This window comes from Eimeria acervulina, genomic scaffold, assembly GCF_000499425.1.
Source record: "Eimeria acervulina Houghton genomic scaffold, Eah_scaff266, whole genome shotgun sequence".
Classification (NCBI taxonomy): domain Eukaryota; phylum Apicomplexa; class Conoidasida; order Eucoccidiorida; family Eimeriidae; genus Eimeria; species Eimeria acervulina.
Genome location: NW_013548128.1, coordinates 17,501 through 40,701, shown reverse-complemented (window position 1 = coordinate 40,701; position 23,201 = coordinate 17,501). Strand labels below are relative to the sequence as shown.

General features: G+C 42.5%; 4 protein-coding genes across 4 annotated transcripts; 1 reads left to right on the top strand and 3 right to left on the bottom strand.

Annotated features, from left to right (window-relative positions):
* Positions 1 to 987: 987 nt before the first annotated feature.
* Positions 988 to 4,195, bottom strand: EAH_00029610 (methionine aminopeptidase, putative; the record flags this gene model as incomplete). Its single annotated transcript, XM_013392577.1, has 4 exons — positions 988 to 1,062; positions 2,488 to 2,558; positions 3,114 to 3,410; positions 3,907 to 4,195. The coding sequence occupies 4 exons, from the start codon at positions 4,193 to 4,195 to the stop codon at positions 988 to 990; spliced, it is 732 nt and encodes a 243-aa protein (XP_013248031.1).
* A 2,368-nt stretch (positions 4,196 to 6,563) lies between these two features.
* Positions 6,564 to 7,304, top strand: EAH_00029600 (hypothetical protein; the record flags this gene model as incomplete). Its single annotated transcript, XM_013392576.1, has 1 exon — positions 6,564 to 7,304. The coding sequence occupies one exon, from the start codon at positions 6,564 to 6,566 to the stop codon at positions 7,302 to 7,304; it is 741 nt and encodes a 246-aa protein (XP_013248030.1).
* A 1,403-nt stretch (positions 7,305 to 8,707) lies between these two features.
* Positions 8,708 to 12,779, bottom strand: EAH_00029590 (hypothetical protein, conserved; the record flags this gene model as incomplete). Its single annotated transcript, XM_013392575.1, has 7 exons — positions 8,708 to 8,878; positions 9,182 to 9,308; positions 9,639 to 9,732; positions 10,162 to 10,303; positions 10,861 to 10,944; positions 11,456 to 12,358; positions 12,672 to 12,779. The coding sequence occupies 7 exons, from the start codon at positions 12,777 to 12,779 to the stop codon at positions 8,708 to 8,710; spliced, it is 1,629 nt and encodes a 542-aa protein (XP_013248029.1).
* Positions 12,780 to 18,380: 5,601 nt separating this feature from the next.
* EAH_00029580 (AGC kinase, putative) lies at positions 18,381 to 19,844 on the bottom strand (the record flags this gene model as incomplete). The annotated part of the gene is made up of 2 exons (XM_013392574.1): positions 18,381 to 19,121; positions 19,446 to 19,844. The coding sequence occupies 2 exons, from the start codon at positions 19,842 to 19,844 to the stop codon at positions 18,381 to 18,383; spliced, it is 1,140 nt and encodes a 379-aa protein (XP_013248028.1).
* Positions 19,845 to 23,201: the final 3,357 nt, after the last annotated feature.

Below are 23,201 nucleotides of genomic sequence, written 5' to 3'. Positions count from 1 at the left end.
ATACGGATTTAAACTTAATGCCATTAACCATTTATATAGACTATATATATATATATATATGTATATATATGTATATGTATATATATATATATATATTTACATAATATGAAGTAAATATATACCACTATGTGCATAAATAGTATATATGCAACATAAACACTAAATATAATTAATATATATATATATATATATAATTTATTTAAACTCACGATAGGCGTGAGGCACAAGGGGAGGGAGATGAAGACGACGGCCAATGAAATGACCGCAAAATGCAGAAATGACCGAAAAACCCGAAGACTGAGCGAAGTCTCTGAAATAAAATAAACAATTAAAAGTAAATATTTAAATTAACATTTAAACTTAATAATTAGATTTAATAAGCATATTAAATAAGCAAGTTAAATAATTAAATTCAATAATTAAATAATTAAATGAAATTAAATAATAAAGTGGAATAACTACATAAAATAAAAATAAGTTGAGAAATTAAATAAATTGAATTAAATTAAATAAAACCGACCTAAACAATTGAAAGGAAATAAGATTAATTAAATGAAATGAGTTTAAGTAAGTCTAATTAAGTTGGTTAAATTAAATCAATTTACTTAAAGTAGAGGCATCAGTAAAGTAGCGAAAACAAACAAATTTAAACCATTGGTTAAATGGAATACTCAGCAGCACCAAAGCAAAAGAGAATAGCAACGAAAACAGCAGAAAATAAACAAAAAGAGAAGGGGTGAATAAAACAAGCAAACCAAACGGCATAAAACGCATTTATTATTAATGCAATAATAATAAACACAACAACAACAAATATAATCATCACTGCAATTGTTATTAAAATTACGTGTATGAAAGCGAAAGACAAAAACAATACAAAAAGGCAGACACAAACCCCAAACAAATACACATACGCCAGCAAGTAACTGTCCACAACAAACCCTAAACCCTAAACCCTAACAGCGAACAGGAGGGCAATGAAGCGCCTCACTGAATGACTTTGCCTACTTCCCCTATGGGCCTTCCTGGCTTAACAGACCGAATGGCCACCTCCAAGCACTCCTGCACACCACCACAAACCCTAAACCCTAAACCCTAAACCCTAAGCCCTAGACCACGAAAAGTGTGGCTACAGGCCTAGGCCACGAAAAGTGTGGCTACAGTGGGCGTTGAATGGCTCGGGGTTCGGGTTGTTTAGGAAAGCATTGCTCAGATGTTTATTTTCTTTTGTTTGTAGTATATACAACCCGTCCCCCTGTCTTGCTGTGCATGCATCTAGGCTTTCAGGTGCATGAGGTGTATGACTTTGTTTGTCTCCTCTCTTTATATCCATATACTCTGCTGCTGACAGCTAAAAAGGCTGAAACACGGGGATTGATATTCGCTCTCTAGGGTCTAGGGTTTATGGTTTGGGCTCCATTGTGTAGGGTTGATGAAGTAGGCTTCACAGTTTAGGGTTTAGGAGTTGTGCTCCATAGTGCGGGGTTTAGGGTTTAGCGTTTAGGGAACCATGTTGAGGGTTTAGGGTTTAGGGTTTGCTTGCCTTTGCAGCTGCAACAAGCTCGGCGTGTTGCGGTGCTACAGAGCCAACAGCAACGGTGGCTGCGCAGTCCCCTGCAGAAAAGAGAAGAGAGATAAAAGGATTCATTTTTCTTTTTGCATGCAATTTAAATTAAAACAAACACAAAAATGCATGTACAGGTTACTCCATCGATTAAATCAGAGGCGGTACCCGCGACAGATGGATTATGTCTGCATGCATCCTTCCGCAACTTTGGGGCTTTCTCTGCCACTCCATGCACGCATGCATGCATGTGTTGTTTTGGGGCTTTGTTTCTGTGTGCATGCATGCACTGTTCCATGCGCTGGTTTAGGGCTGCGTTCCCGTTTGCATGCATGCATGCACGCATGCATGCATGCAAGAAGAGGCACTTTTCTTGTTCTTGTTTGTGGGGGGCATATTACCGAAAAACCCGTCAAGAAAGGCGGTGCAGTCAAAAGATATAATATCTCCCTCCTCTAAAGGCCGCAGGTTTGGAATGCCGTGGCAAGCCACTGCAAACAAACCCTGAACCCTAAACCCTAAACCCTAAATTGTAGCCCTAGGCCCTAAACCCTAAACCCTAGACCCTAAAACCCTGTAACTAAAAACTGTTAACCCTTAAAACCCCAAAATGAACAAGAGAAAGGGATACACACATCAACAGACAGAAACAACAACAACACCAACAGCAGCAACAGCAGAAGGGAGTCCTTGCCGTCATTGACAGCGGCGCAAATGGGCGAAAGAACCGAGACAAGAGACCAAAACAGAGACAAAGACAGCAGCAGCAGCACCACCACCACCACCACCACGACCAGCAGCAGCAGCGACACCAACAACAGCAACAGCAGCGACACCAACAGCAGCAGCAACAGCAACAGGAGGTAGTTCTTGCCTTCATTTACAGAGGCGCAGATGGCCTTTGGAAATCCAAAGAAATTCACCGCGGCCGGATAAGCACCGCGCGAAATCAAAAAGCGATGAACAGCGCCGTCAATTGCCTCCGTAGTTACTCCTGCAGCAAACAGGATCAGCAGCAGCAGCAACAGCAGCAGCAACAGCAGAAGCAGCAGGACAGCAGCAGCGGCGAAGCAGCAGCAACGAAAGCAGCAGCAGAGCAGCCATGAAGGTAGCAGCACCAAACGAAAAACGCAAACAGCAATAACAGCACCAGAAACAGCAGCAACACAGCAGCAGCAAAGTAGCAGCAGCAGCAGCAAACCAGCAACAGCAAAACAAAAACAATTAACGCATGTTGTATTTTGTGTTTTCTTCTGTCTTCATCCGTGTAGCTGCCTCTGCAATTATCTTTGTCTTCGTCTTTATTTATATCACGTATATTCCTATTTACTGAATATTTACAATTTTACATTTGCATTAACATTTATCTTTTTTTCTATTTCTATTTCTATTTATATATTTCTGTTTACTTCTATTTTAAAATATATATATGCACTTCTACTTCTATTTTCCCCCCATATATATATATATATATATATGCATGCATACAGATGCATTTATTTATTTATTTATTTATTTATTTATTTATTTATTTATTTATTTTGTTTACCGGGTTTGGCGTTATTAACTGCGAGGCGAAGGGCGGCAGCAGCAACTTCGCAAACTTTGCGTATTTTTTTGATATTTTCTGCTGTCTGAACTTCACCCGCCTCGTCAACAGCCCAATTAAGTGGGTCTTTAAACAACTCTTCTTCTCCATCTTCTTCTCCAGCAGCAGCATCACCAGCAGCAGCAGCAGCAGCAGCAGCAGCAGTAGGTGTCTGAGGCCTCCCATCTGCTGCAACAGCGTAGGGAGGGCGACGGAGGCCCCGCGGAATTTCGTGGGCGGGCAGCACCGCATATTTACCTTGAAAGAAAACAGAGAACAAATAGATAAATAAATAAATAAATAAATAAATAAATAAATAAATAAATGAGTGAATAAATATACGCACGCGAATACAGAATATACATTTAAACACAGAAACGTCAAAAACCAGCAGGGAGATAAATAGAAAAGAATAATATAATAAACCATAAAACAAATAAATAAATAAGTAAACAAACAAATGAACAAACAACAAACACGCAAATAAACAAGTGGGTCTGACATTTATGTATCTGTTTGCTTAATATAATAAACTTATTTGTTTATATAACATTAATATATTTGTTTCCTGAATGCTGCTTATTCATTTATTTGTCTACTGCCCTTTCTTCATCATTTCCTTCAATGCCATTTATTCGTTCATGTCCAATGCTATGTATTTATTTGTTTGTTTAATGCTATTTATTTATTTGTTTGTTCATTTAATGCTATTTATTTATCCATTTAATGTTATCTATTTATTTCTAATAAACACCTTCTGTTAGCGTTGGGGCGAAAAGCCGCTTCTGGGGTTTGAGACGGCCGCCTGAAAAGAGCGGAGTTGGCAATTCTCCTGCAGCAGAAGAGAAGAACCTGCCTATACACCTCAACACAGGAAATGCTGCTGCTGCTGTTGCTGCTGCTGGTGCTGCTCTTGATGCTGCTGCACGTGCTGGTGCTGATGCTGTTGCTGCTGTTGCTGCTGCTGCTGGAGAGAGGCACCGGCTGCTGAGAGCCGCGGGTAGTCTCCACTTGGGAGGCGCAGAAAGAACACCCAAGTTCATCTTCATGGAAATGGAATGAGAGAATTAGTAATACGAAACAAAGAGAGAAAAAGAAAGAAAGCAGACAGACGGAAAGATAGAGATATACAATAATAGACGAAGAGAAAAAAACAGACCGCAGCAGCGATAACCGCGAGAAAGAAAAATAGACAGATCGAAGAGGCGAGAGAAGAAAAGAAAACGCTGGCAAGAGAATGCCGCACTAGAAACAGATGAATAGTTATATTTCGTATTTATAAGGGAACCTCGTATTCGCTGAAAGAATACGCAAGACGGAAGCCGCTACGCTGCTGCTGATCCCTAATAAAGAAGAGAAGAGGACGAACAAATAGATAAATAATTGATTCCTTATCCAAATCAAGAGAAGAGGAAGAATGACACACAGAAAGTTCAGAAGAGACCATGAAAGGCAATTCAACTCAACCGGCTGCGGTATACAGATACTTCAGGTGTACATACACCTCAAAACTATGGGGAAACCGACAAACAGAAAAAAAGAATTATTTTTAAAAAAGGTAAAGAGGGAAAGCGCAAGCGATATTCAAACAGAAGGGCGAAAACAAGCGCTCAGACAAACTAGATAAACAAAACTAAAGAATAAAATAAATAATTAAAGAAGAACTAGAAAAAAAGCCGCGATCTTCTTCGGGTGTACATACACCTCAAAAAAAACGACGAAAATCGACGGGCCCCCACGGGGCCCCCTAGCCATCAGATATGTATTTTTGCTGCTCCTTTTAGGTATTTTGATTTATTTGAATTATTTAAACATTTATTTTGATATTTTTATTATATCTTTTTTATTTCTCGCTTTTTCTCTATGTGACGCTGCGCGCCGCACCAAATCAGGGGGGCCCCTCTGCCTGCTACGTGCAACGGACCCCGATGTTGAAGCAAAATTAGAGAAATTAACCAAATTTATATATTAAAGCAAGCAAATAAATAAATAAATTAAATAATTAATTAACAAATATGGACCAATTCATAACTATCTTCGTACTTCGCTCAAAACAGAGCAGCGACGTGGGAACAGCGAAAATATAAAACAGTTTCCCAAGCAAAACGAAACGATACGGTTCACTGTTGTTGCCGTTGCTGCTGCTGCTGCTGTTTATCCTTTAGCTGAAGCCTGCCCAGCTGGTGCTGCTGCTGCTGCCGCTGGTGTTGCTGTTGTTGCTGTTGCTGCCAAAAGGAGGCGTGTCCGTATTTGAGGCCCTACATACAACATGAACATATAAACATATAAATATATATATACATGTATATTTCAGGTGTCTGTACAGCTGAACACTTCAGGTGTATGTACAGCACACATACTGTGGATAAATGCCATTTTTTTTACTTCGCAAATCTAATAAAATAGCCAATGACCGCAAACAGTTTCTTCCTTCTTCTTTCTCTCTCCATCTACCTGCTGTTAGCCCCAGCAGCAACAGACGCAGCAACAGCAGCAGCAACAGCAGCAGCTGCTCGTGGCGCCCATGTTAAAGACAGAAAAGATGCGGAGTTGCCCGGTAAGGAAACATACTGGCTGTAATATCGATATTTATATTAATATTAATATTTGTATTCATATTAGCTATATATATATATATATATTTGTACATATATTTATGTATATATTTATGCTTATATTAATGCTTATATATATAGTTTGTAGAAATACGTTTGTGTGTCTGGGGTTTGCATGCGCCTGCATTTGAGGACAAAATTCAGTTTAATTTGAATATGCTTGATTTCAACTGCGATTGGTATATTCTTCATTTATTATTCTTTATATTTTTTTGTCTATAGAGGGATCTGCTGTTGTTTGGGGTGTATGTACAGCTCGCTGCCGGCTGAATATCTCGGTTCCTTCTACGGTTTTTCCTCCTAATTATTTTGCTGAAGACTCTTCTTCTGCTTTATTAAGTTTATTTAATGATTATAAATTAATAGAGACCCCAGAGCCGTTATATTTTGTCTCGTACGCTATCAGTGGAGCTGCTGCGGTGTACATACACTCCATAGGCAGCAACAAACAGCATAAAACAACAGACATTCTCGGAAGACAAATAATAAAAAGGAACAGAGAATTATTTTCTTTTCATCAAACTGCTGCTTTACTTCGCATTACCAATCTACATCTCTCAGTCGCTCTCGCTGTGAGCCAATGCTTCGAATACAAATAAAAATAATAAAATAATAATACCCAACAACAGCATCACCAGTAGCACAAACAACAGCAGCAGCAGCAGCATCAGCAGCAGCAGTGCCAGCAACAGCAGCAGCACCGGAAGCAGCAGCAACAGCAGCAGAAGCAACAACAACAGCAGCAGAAGCAACAGCAGCAGCAGCATAGTATGTGTTTGTTACTTTGTTTCAGCAGATGCACACAGACAAGGCATTGCTTATAGTAGACCTGCGGGAAGACGGAGCGGCCTTAAAGGAGGTCTTTGAGGGCCTGGGATCGCTTTTAGAGACGATCCCAGTGCTGCTGCAGTGGGCAGCAACACCTGGGGTGTCTGCTGAGCTGCTGCTGCTTCTCTCGCGCATGCAGGCGGTGGTGCTGCTGAACGCGCCCATGGCAATAGCGACGCGAGTGATGCTGCTGCAGCAGCTGCTGCAGCTTGTTGCTGCTGTTGCTGCAGGAACCATCGACGCTGCTGCTGCTGCTGCTCAGATACAAACAAATGCTGCTACGCACGCAGACTGCGCATGCAAATCGCAGCACCTTCCCCTCCCTGCTGCTGCTGCTGCTGCTGCACCGGCAGTAACGCCCACTGCTGGAGCGATAAAAGGCATCTCAGAAGCAGAAGCAGCAGCGTCAATACAACCAGCAGCAGAAGCCTGCGACGGTCTAGCAGCAGCAGCAGCAGCAGTATCCCAGGCAGCAGCAGCAGCAGCAGGAGGCCTCTCTTCTCCCGAGGTGTATATAACCCCCGTAGGAGACGTATATTATCTAAAGCAATTCATCTACCCCTCTAACTTGCCTTCTGTTTATTTGCGTCAGTCTGAGCTGTCTATAGAGGGCTCCCAGCAGCAGCAGCAGCTGCAGCACTTCCTCAGCAAGTGCCTACCTGCAGCAATAGATGCGAACCTACTCCGCTACAGCAAACCCCAACACTAAATGTATACAGCATATATATATATATATATATTATGTATTATTTGTACACGTTATATATATATACATATATACATATATATATTCTTTTTCAATGAATAAACAATTACCCAACAAACAACACGCAGCTAACGCTTTTTCCATCTGCTGCTGGTGCTGTTGCTGCTGGTGCTGTTGCTGCTGGTGCTGCTGGTGTTGTTGCTGCTGGTGCTGCTGGTGCTGTTGCTGCTGGTGCTGCTGTGGAGGTTGCTGCTGCCTTAATGCCTACTTGAGACGAAGAGAGAGAAATGCAAAAGAAGAGGCAAATGAAAGAAAACGAAAATAATAAGTAGACCGGCAGCAAAACGAAATGAAGTACAAAACCCCAGAAAAGTAATTAAGAGGTATAAATAAATAAATAAATAAATAAATGCAGCAAATAGCAGCTAAAGAAATATACAAAGCGAGACAAACAATACAAGCAGATCTTTCAGTAAAGGCAGCGCTGTCTCCTCTCTTCCTATTTTCTTCGTTTCCTTGTACTTTGCATAAACCCTATTCAATTAATTATTTATACAAACTATACGCTGATTTATATACCCTATTTAATTAATTGTATTACTTCTACAAACTATATATATATATATATATTATATGTAGGGCTCTGAGGTACAGCTCGTTTGAGTTGTGAATTTGTTTTAAAGCCGTGAGGTGTCTGTACACCTCAAATTGCTGTCTTTTTGTTTTTCTTTGTTTGGTTTTCTTCTTTCCACCACGCCGTACATAGCACATAATATGTTTTGCAGATATGCAGATGTACGCATACATTATATTTAATATATATACATGTCCTTAAACATATATATTATAAATTTATATACTTGAACGCACTTATACATTAAACATAATCCTTAGATTATGTTTAATAAATATATAAACTGATATTTACTGTGCACTGCGGCACAGCTAAGCAGTTCATGTCGTCTGTCTCAGTGCTGTACGCCCATACAAACAGCTGCATATATAATATATATTATATACATACGTATATAAAAAATATATACATAGACATTATATATATATGTATACATGAATGCATATATACTATATTATATACATACATACATATACATATACGCACCTCCTTATACGCCTATAGATACAAATATACACATATGTATAATATAAAAATTCTATGCATTATACATATACTGCATACATAATCCAGACCGCATGCACTTCACACAACATATATATATATGTATATATATATATATATATATATATATATATATATATATAGGTGTGCAGAACAGAGGGAGGCAAGAGACAGCTGTCTTCTCTCTCTCTCTCTTTCTCTCTTTATTTCTTTATTTCTTTATTATTTCTTTTCTGTCTTTATTCCTTCTTCTTTGTTCGGCTTTCACTTAAAGAATACGTTTATCTGAGACCAGCCCAATGATGTAACGAGCGTGAAAAGCAGCAGTTGCCACCAACATTAAAAATTCAATTCCGCTCAACCACGATAAACGCTGCAAAAAGCCCTGAGCGGCGTCGTTCAGGGAACGCTGTCGAATCCACAGATAAGAGGACTCAGCCTGCAGCAACAGCAGCAGCAGCAGCAGCAGCAGAAGCAGCAGCAGCAGCAGAAGCAGGAACGGCAATAGTAGGAATGTCTTGGTGGTGGGGCTTGCATGCATGAAGAGATTCTTCTGTGCTTTATATATATATTTATTTATATATAGGGAAGCAGAAAAAAGCGAATAAAAAAGAAAAAAGAAGTGAATGAAATAAACCAACAAAGAAGAAGAAAGCGGATAAAGAAGAAAAAGAAGAAAGCGAATAAAAAAGAAGAAAAAGAAGAAAAAAAGAAGTGAATGAAATAAAGTGGGCCATCGAACCTGAATATCTTTCAGCTGTCTCTCCAGCTGGTTAACCATTTCTTCTGCATTGTTTAAATGTTTAGGCAGCAGTGCAGTTTCTAAACCTCTTCCAATTGCGAATGTTACTGTCTTTGTCTCCATCCACCTAAATAAATAAATAAATAAAATATATAATGCATTATGTACTATGAAGTATATAAATATAATTCATCAGTAATTATCTTCTACCTAAATAAATTAAGAATTCTTCTCTATAGAAGTAAAATAACTCTTCATACATTAAAATATTTCACAATAAACCCTAATAAAAACTAATAAACCCTAGTAATAAACCCTGACACCCTAAACCCTAGACACCTCAAATAATAATAAACCCTATATAAACACCTCCACTAAACAACCCTAATAAACAAACCCTAGACCCCAGTAAAAAACCCTAAACCCTAAACCCTAAACCCTAAACCCTAAACCCTACCTGTGGTTGGAGAGAATGAACGAGTAAGTGCCTTTCTTCTTCGCCGTGAAGTAAAACAAACCTTCCGATTTGCTTTTCTTGTATATTAAATCCCCTAAACAAAGCCACAAACCCTAATAAATAAAACCCTAATAATCGTAAACCCTTAAAATAAACCCTCATCATAAACCTTTACAATAAACCCTAATTATAAACTCGAATAATAAACCCTACTAAACAACCCACATAGTAAACCCTAAACCCTTAAAGCTGCTTTGCCTCTCTATTGCGAGAAAAGAAGGCAGCAAATAATACATAAAACATAACAAAAACTATTATTCTCATTATTACCACACTACATAATATACTGCTAATTCTTAGGTGCAACTGGCTGCATGCATATACATACATATATATATCAACAAATACAAAACAAATACAAAACAAATACTAAATAACTAAATTAATTAAATAATAAACTAATTGATTAAATAATAAACTAATTGATTAATTAAATAATAATTAATTATTTAATTATATATACCGTCAGGATCCATAATAGAAAAGTCTACTGCTGTGTCGCCCTCATCGCCGCCCACGAAAAATCCGCCGCGGAGAAAAATTCCCTCAGCCTCCACCGCCTCGAAAAAATATTCGTCTGAACGCGGGCTTAAAGAAAACGTTACCTAATAAATAAATAAATAAATAAATAAATAAATAAATAAATAAATAAATAAATAAATAGATAAGTAGATAATAAATAAAATAAGAGAAGTGAAATAAATACAAATGGAAGAAAAAAGAAACTAGAAAAATGAATTCAGATTTATGAAGCATTTGCATGCAAAACATTGCATTCGTCTGAACGCTGACTTAATGAATATATTACCGAAACATAAATAATAAATAATAAAATAATAAAATAAAATATAAAATAAACAAAATAATAAAGTAGAAGAAAGGAGAAAAAAGAAATAAAAAGGATGAATTCAACTTGCAAGCAAAAAACAAACGAAGAGAGAAAAGGCGAGGCAGACAAACAATATAAACAATATAAAATATATAAACAATATAAACAATATAAACAACATAAACAAAAATGCAGCAGAATTCATCAGCAACAGCAGAATTCAGCAGCAACAACAGCAGCAACGACAGCAGCAGCAACGACAGGAGCAACAGCAGCAGCAGCAACGGCAGCAGCAGCAGCAACAGCAGCAGCAGCAACAGCAGCAGCACTGACAAGCATTTCAGGGATGAAGTTCTGCATGTGCTTCTCCCACTCCTCCATCAAACTCGCCGTCTGGTGCTCGGTGCTGTCCGCCACCTGCAACGCAAACCCTAAACCCTAAACCATCATAAACCCTCATACACCCTAATCAACCCCTATTAAAAATGCTTAACAGACGATAATCAAACGCCATAAACCCTAAACCCTAAGCCTTAAGTTCTAAACCCTAAGAACACCCCTGACTATAAGCCCTAAAAACCCTAATAACCCTAAACCCTAAACCCTAAACCCTAACGAGACCCCTGACTATAAGGCCTAAAAACCCTAACAAATCTTAAACAACACCCTGCCAAACCCTAGACAGCTCCAACAGGGCTCTAATAAACCCTAAACCACCACAATAAACCGCAGCAAACCCTAAAGAGCCTTCTAAACCCTAATAGCTGTCTTCTAAGCGGCAATACCCTCCCTCCCCCCGCTGTCTAAAGCAAACAATAACAGACACGCTGCAGCACCTAACCACTTCTGCTGCTGCTGCTGCTGCTGCTCCTGCTGCTGCTGCTGCTGCTCCTGCTGCTGCTGCTGCTGCTGGTTGGGGTGTACGTACAGCTCCTTCTTCCGTGCGCCGCGGCTGATATTCAGGAGTCATCTCCTCTGCAGCAATCGGAAGGCCGTCTCCATAGGGGGTAGGCTCATCTGTTTGTCTTTGTTTTTGTCTTTTCTCTTTCTGCTGCTTCTTCTCCTTCTTGCTGTTGCTGTTGCTGCTGCTGCCGCTGCTGCTCTGCGGCTCCGCACGGGTCGGCTGCTGACGCTCCTGCGTCGGCTGCTGCCGCTTCCCTGACTGCTGCTGCTGTTGCTGCTGCTGCTGCTGCGGTGCCCTGCCAGTTTGCTGCTGCGGAGGAGGGGCCTGGTACTGTGGGGGAGGAGGAGGTGGTGGCTGATAGTACTGCTGCTGCTGATGCGGCTGCTGCTGCTGCTGCTGCGCAGGGGGCGGTGGCGCCGGCTGTCCATACTGCGGCGGAGGCGCCTGGTATACTGGCGGCTGCTGCTGCTGCTGCTGCTGCTGCTGCTGATATGCTGGTGGTGAATAAGTGTGCTGCGGCTGATATGCACCACCGTGATGTTGATAGCTCGGCGGCTGCTGCTGCTGCTGCTGCGCGTACCTCTGGTCTGCTGCGTAGTAAGCCTGTGCTGGCGGCGGTGGAGGTGGCTGCTGCTGCTGCTGCTGCTGTGCATGCACGTGCTGCTGCCGAGGATCATGTGAATAGGCATACTGCGCACCAGCGGGAGGAGGCGCCGCATAGCCCCCAGAAGGTTGCTGCTGCTGGTATCCGGGTTGCTGCTGCTGCTGCTGCTGCTGCGGCGGCGGCGGAGGGGCCTGCTGCTGCTGCTGCTGCTGCGGGGGAGCAGCAGGAGGAGTGTACTGCTGCTGCTGCTGCTGCTGCGGTGGTGGCGGTGGAGGCGCTGAAGCTCCTCCTGCTTCTGGGGCGGTGTATGTAGCAGGGGGAGACTGCAGCAAGAAGAGACAGACACACAGACAGAGACAGCAGCAGCAGCAGCAGCAATCAAATGAAAATGAACAATAGAAATACAGAAAGGCAAACAAAGAGTTAAACAAACAACTAAAGCAGGGCATGCAGCAAAAGGCACCCATAGATGTTGTAAATAGAAAGAAAGCGAAGCAGCCAAAGATAGAAAAGGAGAGGCCATTAGGAAGAAAGATATACACAAAGCATAACAGCGTCATATTGCTGCACTTAAAGCAGCAGCAGCAGCAGCAGCAGCTGGTGCTGCTGCTGTTTGCTGCTGGCGTTTTCGTTTACCTGTGGAGGTGGCTGTGCTGCGAGGGCCCCAAAGTGTAGGAGGCTAATGAGAGCAATTGCAGCAGCAGCAGCAGCTGCTGCTGCTGCTGCACGTGTGTACAGCGGCATGATGGGTGTCTCTGTTGTGTCTAGGGTGTATCTGCAACAAGATATATCTGCTGCTGCTGTGCTGCTGCCTCTGCTGCAGCAGGCGGTCTAATTAAACCTCTGCTGCGGAGAGAGAAAAGGAGGTGAGTTCGTAGCAGCAAGAGACAGCCCGATACTGATGCCGATGCTGTAGTTAGGAGACACGGGTCCCTATACCACTGTGTTGCTGCTGCTGCTGCTGCTGCTGCTGGTGTTTCTGCTGCTGCTGTTGCTGCTGCAGCTGCTGCTGCGTTGCCCTTAGGCTGCCACGCGGGCCCCGCTGTGTGTCTGCTGCTGATGCGGCTGCAGCAGCTGCTGCTGTTGCTGCTGCTGCGAGACGCCGCGGTGTCTGGCGCTGCTGCTTTGTATACGAAAGAAGCGAAGTGAGGCGCTTCCTGCTGCATGCAGAAGAAGAAGAAGAAAGAGGCAAAGGGCCTACAGCAGCTCTATACAACAATTCAGTGAATACTTGTTGCTGCCGCTGCAGCAGCTGCCGCTGCTGCTGCTGCTGCTGGCAGCAAGGCTGCCGACCGCCGCCGTTGTATAGAGGGGCGCCTTGTTATGGCTGGTGGTGATTATATGTCTGCTGCTGTATTTAAATGAAAATAAAATAAAATAATGTATTAATATAATAAATTTAAATAATTAAATAGATTTTAACAAATAAATAAGAGGCTTACACTCCAACCTCTCCTCAATATTGTAGGGGCTGCGCTGCGCCTCCCCTCAGCTGCAGCAGCCGCAGCCGCAGCAGCAGCAGCAGCAGCAGCAGCTGCTGCTGCTGCTGCTAAGGCTACTGTTGCTGCTGCAGCTGCTGAGTTTGCAAGAGGGCTTTATCATCATTTTCTTCTTGTTTTGTTTCGCCGCCTGCACCGTTTGATTTAAAATGGGAGCGTGTAAGTAGAGCAAAGAACGCCACACTGTCTATACACCACAGAGCCCACAGCAGCAGCAGCAGCAGCAGCAGCAGCAGCAGCAATGAGGGCGCCCCATAAGGGGTGTTTGTTTTATTTGTTGCTGATGTTGGTTGTGTTTCGATGCTAAACGGGTTTTACTCTCGTACCAACTGTGTTTCTTGCTGCTGCTGCTGCTGCTTCTGCTGCTGCTGCTCTTCTGCTGCATGTGGAGCCTGCCGTGGGGCGGCTCTTCTCTTGCTTGTATTTGTTTATTACTTGAGGGGCTTCTTTATTTTCTCTTCTTTTTATTATTTGTCTCTGTATACGTCTCTATTGAACGACCTCTACTTCTTTTCCTTATCAACCCTGTGGCGTCGATCTGCATGCTGATGCTGCGCAGCAGCAGCAGCAGCAGCAGCAGCAGCTACTGCTGCTGTTGCTGCTGGTGTTAATTACATGCGTGAAGAGTTTCTTCGTCTTTGCTTCTTGCTGCTCTTAGCTGGTGCTGTGGGCTGTGCTTCTGTTGCTGCTGCTGCTGCTGCTGTATATAGATGAAGCTCTCTGTGGGTCTGTAGAAGTATAGCTGTTAGTTTGTGTTGTTCTTTTGCTTGTTGATGTTCCTGCATTTGCATTGGCGGAGGCATCTGCTGTTTACAGCCAGCTGCATGCATGCATGCATGTATAGTGACATGCATGCATATATAGTGTAGGGCATGCATGCATGCACGCAGCGGAACATATATATATGTATATATATATATATATATATATGTTCATGCATTGATATATATATATATATATCAATGCATCTATGGTGCATGCACATTGTACATAGTATATAAACTTTATATAATATAAACACATACATATATGTATATAATAGCTTATATATGAATCGATATAAAGGTATATAAATATACATATATGTATCAACACACACAAATATATATACACATAATATATATATACACATAATATATATATATACATACATATATATTTATTTATTTATATGCATGCGATGCAGGCAAGCCTCGTGGTATGCGCACTGCGCGCAAACTGCGCAACCGCCGACGGGTGCAGAAGTGGGCTGACAAACAATACAAGAAAGCGCACCTGGGTACTCGCTGGAAAGCCAATCCTTTTGGAGGCAGCTCGCATGCAAAGGGCATTGTTGTTGAAAAATTAGGCATTGAAGCCAAGCAGGTGCTTTATATTCATTTGTGTGTAGGCTTTTCTTATGTGCTTATGTTATATATTTATGTTTATGTTATATATATATATATATATATATATGTTTAGTATATTTTGTTTATATCGTGTTTTTTACTGCATATATATATATATATATATATATATATTTATTTATTTATTTTATATTAGTTGGATTATATGCGTGCATAACAAATATCTCGTTTTTGTGTTGGTGTTATGTCGAGAATAATAATAATAATAATAATAATAATAATAATAATAATAATAATAATAATAATAATAATAATAATAAACATGTATAATAATAGATGATATTGTTATTTGTAATTGTGCTGTCTTCAGCCTAACTCAGCTATTCGTAAGTGCGTGCGCGTCCAGCTGATTAAGAATGGGAAGAAGATAACTGCGTTCGTCCCTCGCGACGGTTGCTTGAATTATATCGATGAAAACGACGAAGTACTTGTTGCAGGGTTTGGGCGTTCGGGTCATGCAGTAGGTGATATTCCAGGGGTCCGCTTTAAGATAGTTAAGGTCTCTGGTGTCTCTCTCCTTGCTTTGTTCAAGGAAAAGAAAGAGAAACCAAGGTCTTAATTCATTGCCTCTTGCTGCTGCATGCATGCGCCCTTGGCGGCTGCCTGTGGCTCATGCTGGGGGCACTTAGGAGAGGCATCTATGAGCCCCTCCTTAAGCGTCTCCTGCTATGGGGAAAGACGTAGGCGCAGCAGCACCACCAACAGCAATTGCTGCTGCTGCTGCTGCTGCAGCGCAGACGGCCTCCTTGAAAATATATTATTATTTACCAGTTGGTTCGTGGGGGCGGAGGATGAACACAGGCGGAAACTTTCATTTTGTGTTGCATTAATTATAGTTGGGGAATAGTCATTGTAGTTCTTGAGGCTATAGAGTCCGCACGCTTGTTAGACTGCAGCAAATAGATGCAGCGCTGTGCAAGCAGTTGAGTTTATTCTTTTAGAGTATTTGCCTTTGTTCTTAGCATGCAAATAGAGGGAAAAGGCAAAGAAATAGAAATACGGACTTACTTCTCTCTTTCTTTTGAGAAGAGTTTGACGGATAGAGGTCCTCTTCATGCAGCTGCGGAATATACATTTTAGAGTGGAGGCATCTGCTGTTCTGTTGTTGGCTGTTGGCCGAATTGTTGCGTTGTTAATGCAGCAAACAAGGGAAAATTAAGAGGTTTCAGTTAGTTGAAGATGTCTGAAGACACATAATCTAGGGCAGGCGGCGTTGGTGAGGTGTACATACACCTGAAATTCAGCGGCGATCGTTCATTCAACTTTCCTCAGCTTTCTGGTGTTTTTCCTCAGAAACCTGCTTAGAGTTGTGAGGGAATAGCCTATTGATCTTTCAGTGCTTATCTCGTGAAGAAAGAGTTGTTTCGACAGTTGCAGTTAGCATAATGCAGTTTTCTTTTCTTTTTCAGTCGAACACCAGAAGCAGTGATGATGCTGTCAGTCACGATAAACAAACTGAAGAAACTTCGATGCAGCCGGCGCTCTTTTCCCTTCCGCTTCCTTGTGAAGACTTCGAAATGCAGAAGAAGGAACAAAATGATGAAATTAATGAACTTACAGAAGAAATTCACCTTGAAATGACTGAAGCACGCGCATGCATTTGCAAACTTGAGCGCCTGATGCAGCTGGAACAGAAACTCTCCGAAATATCTCGAATAACAGAAGACGTCAATTCGTTTCGCGAATGGATAGCGAAGACTGACGAGTTGAATAAAAGTCAGCTTTCCACTTTTCTTGTGCATCTTCTGGGGTGTATGTGCACCTCCGTTTCCGTTACTACTGCTGGCCTCCTGCAGAAATGATACAGATACAAGAAGACAACGACCGCCTCAGTGCTCAATCATTGCTTCTGCAAGAAGAGGCGATCCACCTGCAACGCGGGGGCCTCCAAATGCAACAGGAATACGAAGAAGTTCAACGTAGCATCATACGTGAATTGTGCAGGTATGCACCGCCTTAGGGGCCTCAGCAGCTGGATAATATTGATGATTAACACCGCGTAAACTCTGAGATAAAACCTCTCTTTACAGACAGCAGGAGCTTTCGCTTTCTCTGGAGCAAGCTGCAGTAAGAAGAGATCTGTCCATTCATAATATTAATTCATTTACGCTTAATCGGCACCGTCTTCTTAGCACGCACACACAGACAACAGCCCCACCAGTTTGCAGCTGCATGCAAATACTGCAGCAAACAACCGGGTAAGCCAACACTTGTTTTGCTGCTGCACTGCCCTCGTGATGCACTTCAATATCAAACAGAAAAGAAACATCGAGGAGGCCCCTCACCTGCAACAGGGGCTCCCACACGGTCTTCTAGGTGCTGCACAGCAGCAGCCTCAGGCCGCAGCACCTTCAGCGGGAGCAGCAGCAGCAGCTGGCGCTGCAGCGTCAACCGATCCTGCTTTCACTACCACTACTGCTGCACTTGAGCCTGCTGCTGCTGCTGCACCTGCTGTTGCTGCAGCAGCAGCAATACCAGCAGCAGCAGCAACAGCAGCAGCAAGAGCAGCAGCAGTAGCTCAGCCAGGAGCGTCGAAGGCAACAACGGTAGAGGGTCCACCACAGAAGCGCCTTTACTTCGGCATGCTGCTGGTAAGTAGAGGAATTGAATTGAAATGTCTTTAAGTTTTTCTGTAGTTGTAAGTAAAGAATAAAATAATATCTTTATAGTTTTTCTTATTGCAACAACCGCTGATATACAGGCAAACAACGCTAGAAGACCCGGCAAGAGGGTAACAACATTTGCTGCAAAGGGTCTAACAGCAGGGAAGCGTCCTTCAACATATGCAGTGCACTTAGTAAGAATTTTCATCTGCTGCATGCACTTGTGATTAGACAATTAACGATGCATGCACGCAGAAGCAGCAACAGCCGTGTCAGCAGCAGCAGCAACAACAGCAACAGCAACAGCAGCAGCGGCACTTAAAGGCGTGTGGATCGAAGCAATAAATAAGAATAGCCAGCTGAAGCTATTTGTGTCTGTCTGTCTTCGTTTTATTGTCTGTTAGACAAGAAAAGCTGTCTGTACATTTGTGCAGAACAAACAAAGACACTGTATTGCGTTTATTGTTGCTACAAATGAAATTCATTAAAACACAGTATTCCGTTCGTGACCAGTGGTCACCTGCTGTAAAAAGCCGTCCTGCCTTCTCCTCCTGCATGGGCGTGCCCAGCGCAGCGCAGCTGCAGCTCCTGCTGCTGCTGTTGCTGCTGCTGCTGCTGCTGCTGCGCAAGGCCCCAAGGCCTGCGTCTCGGTCTCCTGTTTGTAAGACCACAAAAAAATCAGGAGCCGTAGATAAGGTGGAGAGGGGAGGCCTGTGGTTGGGCTGCAGTGTTGCATATCTGTGCATACACCGCAGGGTGTCTGTGCAGGTGTGTGCATGCATGCATACATACATGCATGCACACATGCATGGTATGATGAGAGACGGAGAGAAGACGTCAGAAGTTGTGAAAGAGAGCCTGCTGAGTAGCAGAGTCAATAACAGGCGCTGAGGACTCGGTAGATTCTGCGTAAGTATCGAACATGCTGCTGTCTCTGGGTCCTTGTATATTAGGTTTATAAGGGGGTCTAATCTTTCTTTGATAACAGAGCTCCCAGTCAATCCCTCTAAAGAACTTGTGGTTTTTAACATCTTCAGCACCATCCTTAAGACAGCCGTAGCGTTTATTAGGCTCATGAATAAGCAGCCTTTTAATAAGAGACTTAGCAGAACAATCAAAGAGTGCAGGAAACTCGATTTTACCGGCGATGATTTTTTTATATATACCTAAAGGTGTATCATCAACAAAAGGAGGTCTCCCTGCTAACATCTCAAAGAGAAGAATGCCTAGAGCCCACCAGTCTACTTGTAAACCATGTCCTCTTCTTGTTATAGACTCTGGGGCTAAGTATTCATGAGTACCGCACAATGTCCACGTTCTCCCGACAACAACCTTCGCGAAGCCGAAGTCTGTAATCTTAATATGGCCCTGTGCATCTATTAAAAGGTTCTCTGGCTTAAGATCCCTATAAACTATACTCCTTTCATGCAGATACTGAAAAGCTAATGTTATCTCAGCTGCATATAATCGAGCCTGCTCAACTGGCACTGATATCTGCTTACGCAAATAACTAAATAACTCCCCGCCGTTTACATACTCCATCAACAGAAACAAACGCTTTTCGTCTTGAAACGATGCCTGCAATGTTATCACAAACAACACAACCAACTATATATATATATATATCTGCATATACACCTCGTATATATATATATATATGAATGTACATTTATGTATACACTTATGTATTTATATCCTATGAAGACAAACTGTACACATAATATACGAATAGTATTAATAGATATTTGAATGTGTGTAATTATATATATGTATATATACTTACATGCATATATATATACACGCATATATATAATGTATATGCATATATACATTAATATAATATATATATTTATACATTATATATATATATATCCAAGAATAGAATAAGGGATTGAGTCTTACGAGTAGGTTGACGATGAAAGGGTGGCTGAGCTGTGCGAGTATTCTGCGTTCGTCTTTGACGTGTTCAACTTGTTTCATAGTAATAACTTTTTGTTTGCTTAATATTTTTAACGCCATAGGCGGATACCACTCCTCAGCCTGCTGTAAATCGACGATACAAACACGTCCAAAGGAGCCGGTGCCCACAGTACCGTAGAAGACGAAGTCTTGAATCTGTAGCTTCCGCTGCTGCAGCTCTTCTCTTACCATATGCAGCACCTCGCTACTCAAATGCTGCTGCTGCTGCTGCTGCTGCTGCTGCTGCTCGCTATCCGATGACTCATGTGCTGCTCCTTCGTCTACAACAGACGGACGCGTGCTGCTGCCCGACACCAGAGAGTCTATACGACAGCCACCCATTAGCTGTATGCTGCTGAGCTTCCCCCACACCCGGCCTAAAGATCCCTTCAACCTCTGGCTGCTGCTGCTGCTGTTGCTGTTGCTGCTGTTGCTGCTGTTGTTGCTGCTACTACTGTTGCTGTTACTGTGCAATATGAGCAACAGAAATAAATAAATTAAATATATAAAGCAGAGACACCACACGCCGCTCCTGAACGCCCGAGAAGATGCGGCGAAGTTAATAGACGCTGCACTGATACGAACTCCCCCAGCAAATTCAAACAGAGCAGCGCGGTACACCCCTGCTGCTGCTGCTGCTGCTGCTGATACTCTTGCTGCTGCTGCTGCTGCTGCTGCTACTCTTGCTGCTGCTGCTGCTGCTGCTGATACTCTTGCTGCTGCTGCTGCTGCTGCAGAGGCTGCTGCTGAGAAGAGAAGAAAAGCACTGACAGAGACGACGGCTTGGTTAGCGACTTAAAACGACAAGAGCCAAGCAATAAACAATAATATATATAAAGCAGTAAAATATAAAGAAAAACGAAACAGATAATAATTACTCTACCCTAAAATTGCTTCCCGACGCACAAATATGCTTCGGGTGTCTGTACACCGTAATATGGCGGCCCCCGGCCGCCCCACAGTTGAAGACAGCGAAATATGCTCCCTTAACCTGCTGCAGCTGCAGCGGCAGCCTCGAATGCTTCTGCAGTAGCAGCAGCAGGAGGAAGAGGAGGAGGAGCAGCAGCAGGAGGAGGGGGAGCAGCAGCAGCAGCAGCTTCTGGGTTGCCGTGCTGCTGGCTGCGTTGTCTCGCCCCCTGCTCTGCGTCTGTATAAGAAGCCGCGTAGCTGCTGGCTGATTTCTGTAGAGTATTTGTCCGTAGGTAAGATAATAAATAAACAATAAGAAGACGTATGCATGCGTTTACTCTTTATTAGAAGTACACTCTAATAAAGATATAAACATGCAGCAGCAAAAGAGCAGATTATATATATAGTGCTGCTTTATGCTGCTGCTCTTGCTGCTGCTGCTGCTGCTGCAGTCTTCTTAAGAGCGCTGCCACTTCAACACCCATTTAAAAAAACAAAAGAAAAGAAGATTTACTTCAGCATCTGTACACAGGGAGACAAGCATCTATACCAGCAGCAGCACACTGCTGCTGTTGCTGCTGCTGCTGTCTTTCCTGCTGCTGCTGCTGCTGCTGCTGCTGTTGCTGCTGCTGCTGCTGCGCAGCTTAAGCCCAAAACGAAGAAGACAGAGAAAGAGAGAGAGCTAAAGAAGAGGGGCCTCTCTAGCGACGCCGCAGCTGCAGATATATATATAAATATACATACATATAAGTTGTCTACCAGGGGGATTTGTTTGCTGCTTGTCGAAGAATTGTTGAAGAGAGAGAGACAAATATAAACCCAAGCAGCAGCAGAAGAGAGTCAACAAACAAAACCGCGCCCAGCAGCAGCAGCAGCAGCAGCAGCAGCAACAGCAGCAGCAGCAGCAGCAGCAGCTGCAGCGGGCGGGTAAATGAGGAGGCGCAGCAACAGTATAAAAAGACAGAGATGAAAGACTCTACATAAGAATAACTACAAAGATATTACTGAACAGATAATATAAATGCAAAAAAAGACAGAGCCAACGCCTATGTATAAAAGAAGCAAATACGGACGCGTGGGGGGAGGGCAGCAGCAACAAGAAAGAAGTATAGCTGCAGCACCTTAGTTTGTTTCTCCTTCGCCAGAATTCAACAAGTAAATCAAAAAGATATCCTAAACATATAAACCAAACAAAAGCAACACACTTATACACGCAGCAGCAGCAGCAGCAGCTGCTGCTGCTGCTGCAGCAGCAGCAGCAGCAGCAGCAGACGTCTGTGTACAACAGGGCTTGCAGCAGCAACCCTTAGAAACACCAGCATTAATAAAGAGCTGCCTATACACCTGAAAGCAATATATTAATGTCCGTCTCTTCTGCATTGTTTTCTATGTTTTCTTCTTCTTTTTAATTCAATAATTTATTAAGAAGTAAAACAAATAAAACAATAAATATGCAGCTACAGAGACAGCCCTACTATACCCACTGTTGTAGGTGCTGCTGCAGCTGCTGGCGGTGTCTGATATAAATGTCTACTATATATATTTAGGTGTACATACACCTCATTAAAAACCTTATTATTGTACTTTCTTTATAATTAACCCCTTTATAATTTATTTTTTTTCTTTTCATCATCTCCCCTACACACGCAGCAGCAGCAATCTTATTTAATTAAAAAAATATATATATTTCTTTTTGTTTCTTTGGTGAAGAAACAAACAAACAAATAATATATCTTCTCTTCAGCCGGCTGCACGAAGACGCTGCAGCACCTTCAGCAGCTTTAGAGCTACATATTTTTTTGTTTATTGCTGCTGCTTCATTTAGAGTTGGTAAGACTCTGTTTATGTGTTCTTTTGCTTCTTTCTTCTCCTTCTTCTCTTCTTTCTTTGTTCTTATTACAGATATACAGCAGTATATTATCTCCTAAATAGAAAATGTGCAGCAGCAGCAGCAGCAGCAACACTATGCATGCATTCAATTCTCTTGAGGTGTATGTACAGCTCAGCAACTTGCTGCTGCATTTTTCGTTTTTCGCTGCTCTTAACTTCATATTGACGCTGCTAAAGTAGCGGAGAGATGGCGTTGATGTCCATACCTAGACGCTCTCCCCCTGTCTTGTTCTGCTGCTGCTGTTTCTGCTGCTGCTGCTGCTGTTCATGCTGCTGCTGTTCATGCTGCTGCTTCTGTTCATGCTGCTGCTGCTGTTCATGCTGCTGCTGCTGTTCATGCTGCTGCTGCTGCTGTTTCTGCTGCTGCTGCTGTTAATGCTGCTGCTGCTGTTTATGCTGCTGCTGCTGTTTCTGCTGCTGCTGCTGTTCGTGCTGCTGCTGCTGTTTCTGCTGCTGCTGCTGTTCATGCTGCTGTTTCTGGCGCTGCTGCTGCTGTTTCTGGCGCTGCTGCTGCTGTTCATGCTGCTGCTTCTGCTGCTGCTGCTGTTCATGCTGCTGTTTCTACTGCTGCTGCTGCTGTTCTTGCTGCTGCTGCTTCTGCTTTATGCTGGCGGTGGTGTTTCTGTTGCCTCTGCTGTTTCTGATGCTGCTGCTTCTGTTGATGCTGCTGCTGCTGTTTCTGCTGCTGTTCATGCTTCTGCTTCTGTTTCTGCTGTTTCTGCTCTATCTGCTGCTACATACATGAAGATATATTTGAACATTATATATATATTTAAATATATATATGTAGATAAAGATATGTTTAAATATATATATATATATATATATCTGTCTACAGAGAAATGAGTTTAGAAGCGTGCATGTTCTGCATAGACAGCAGCGCCTTCACATTAAATAAAC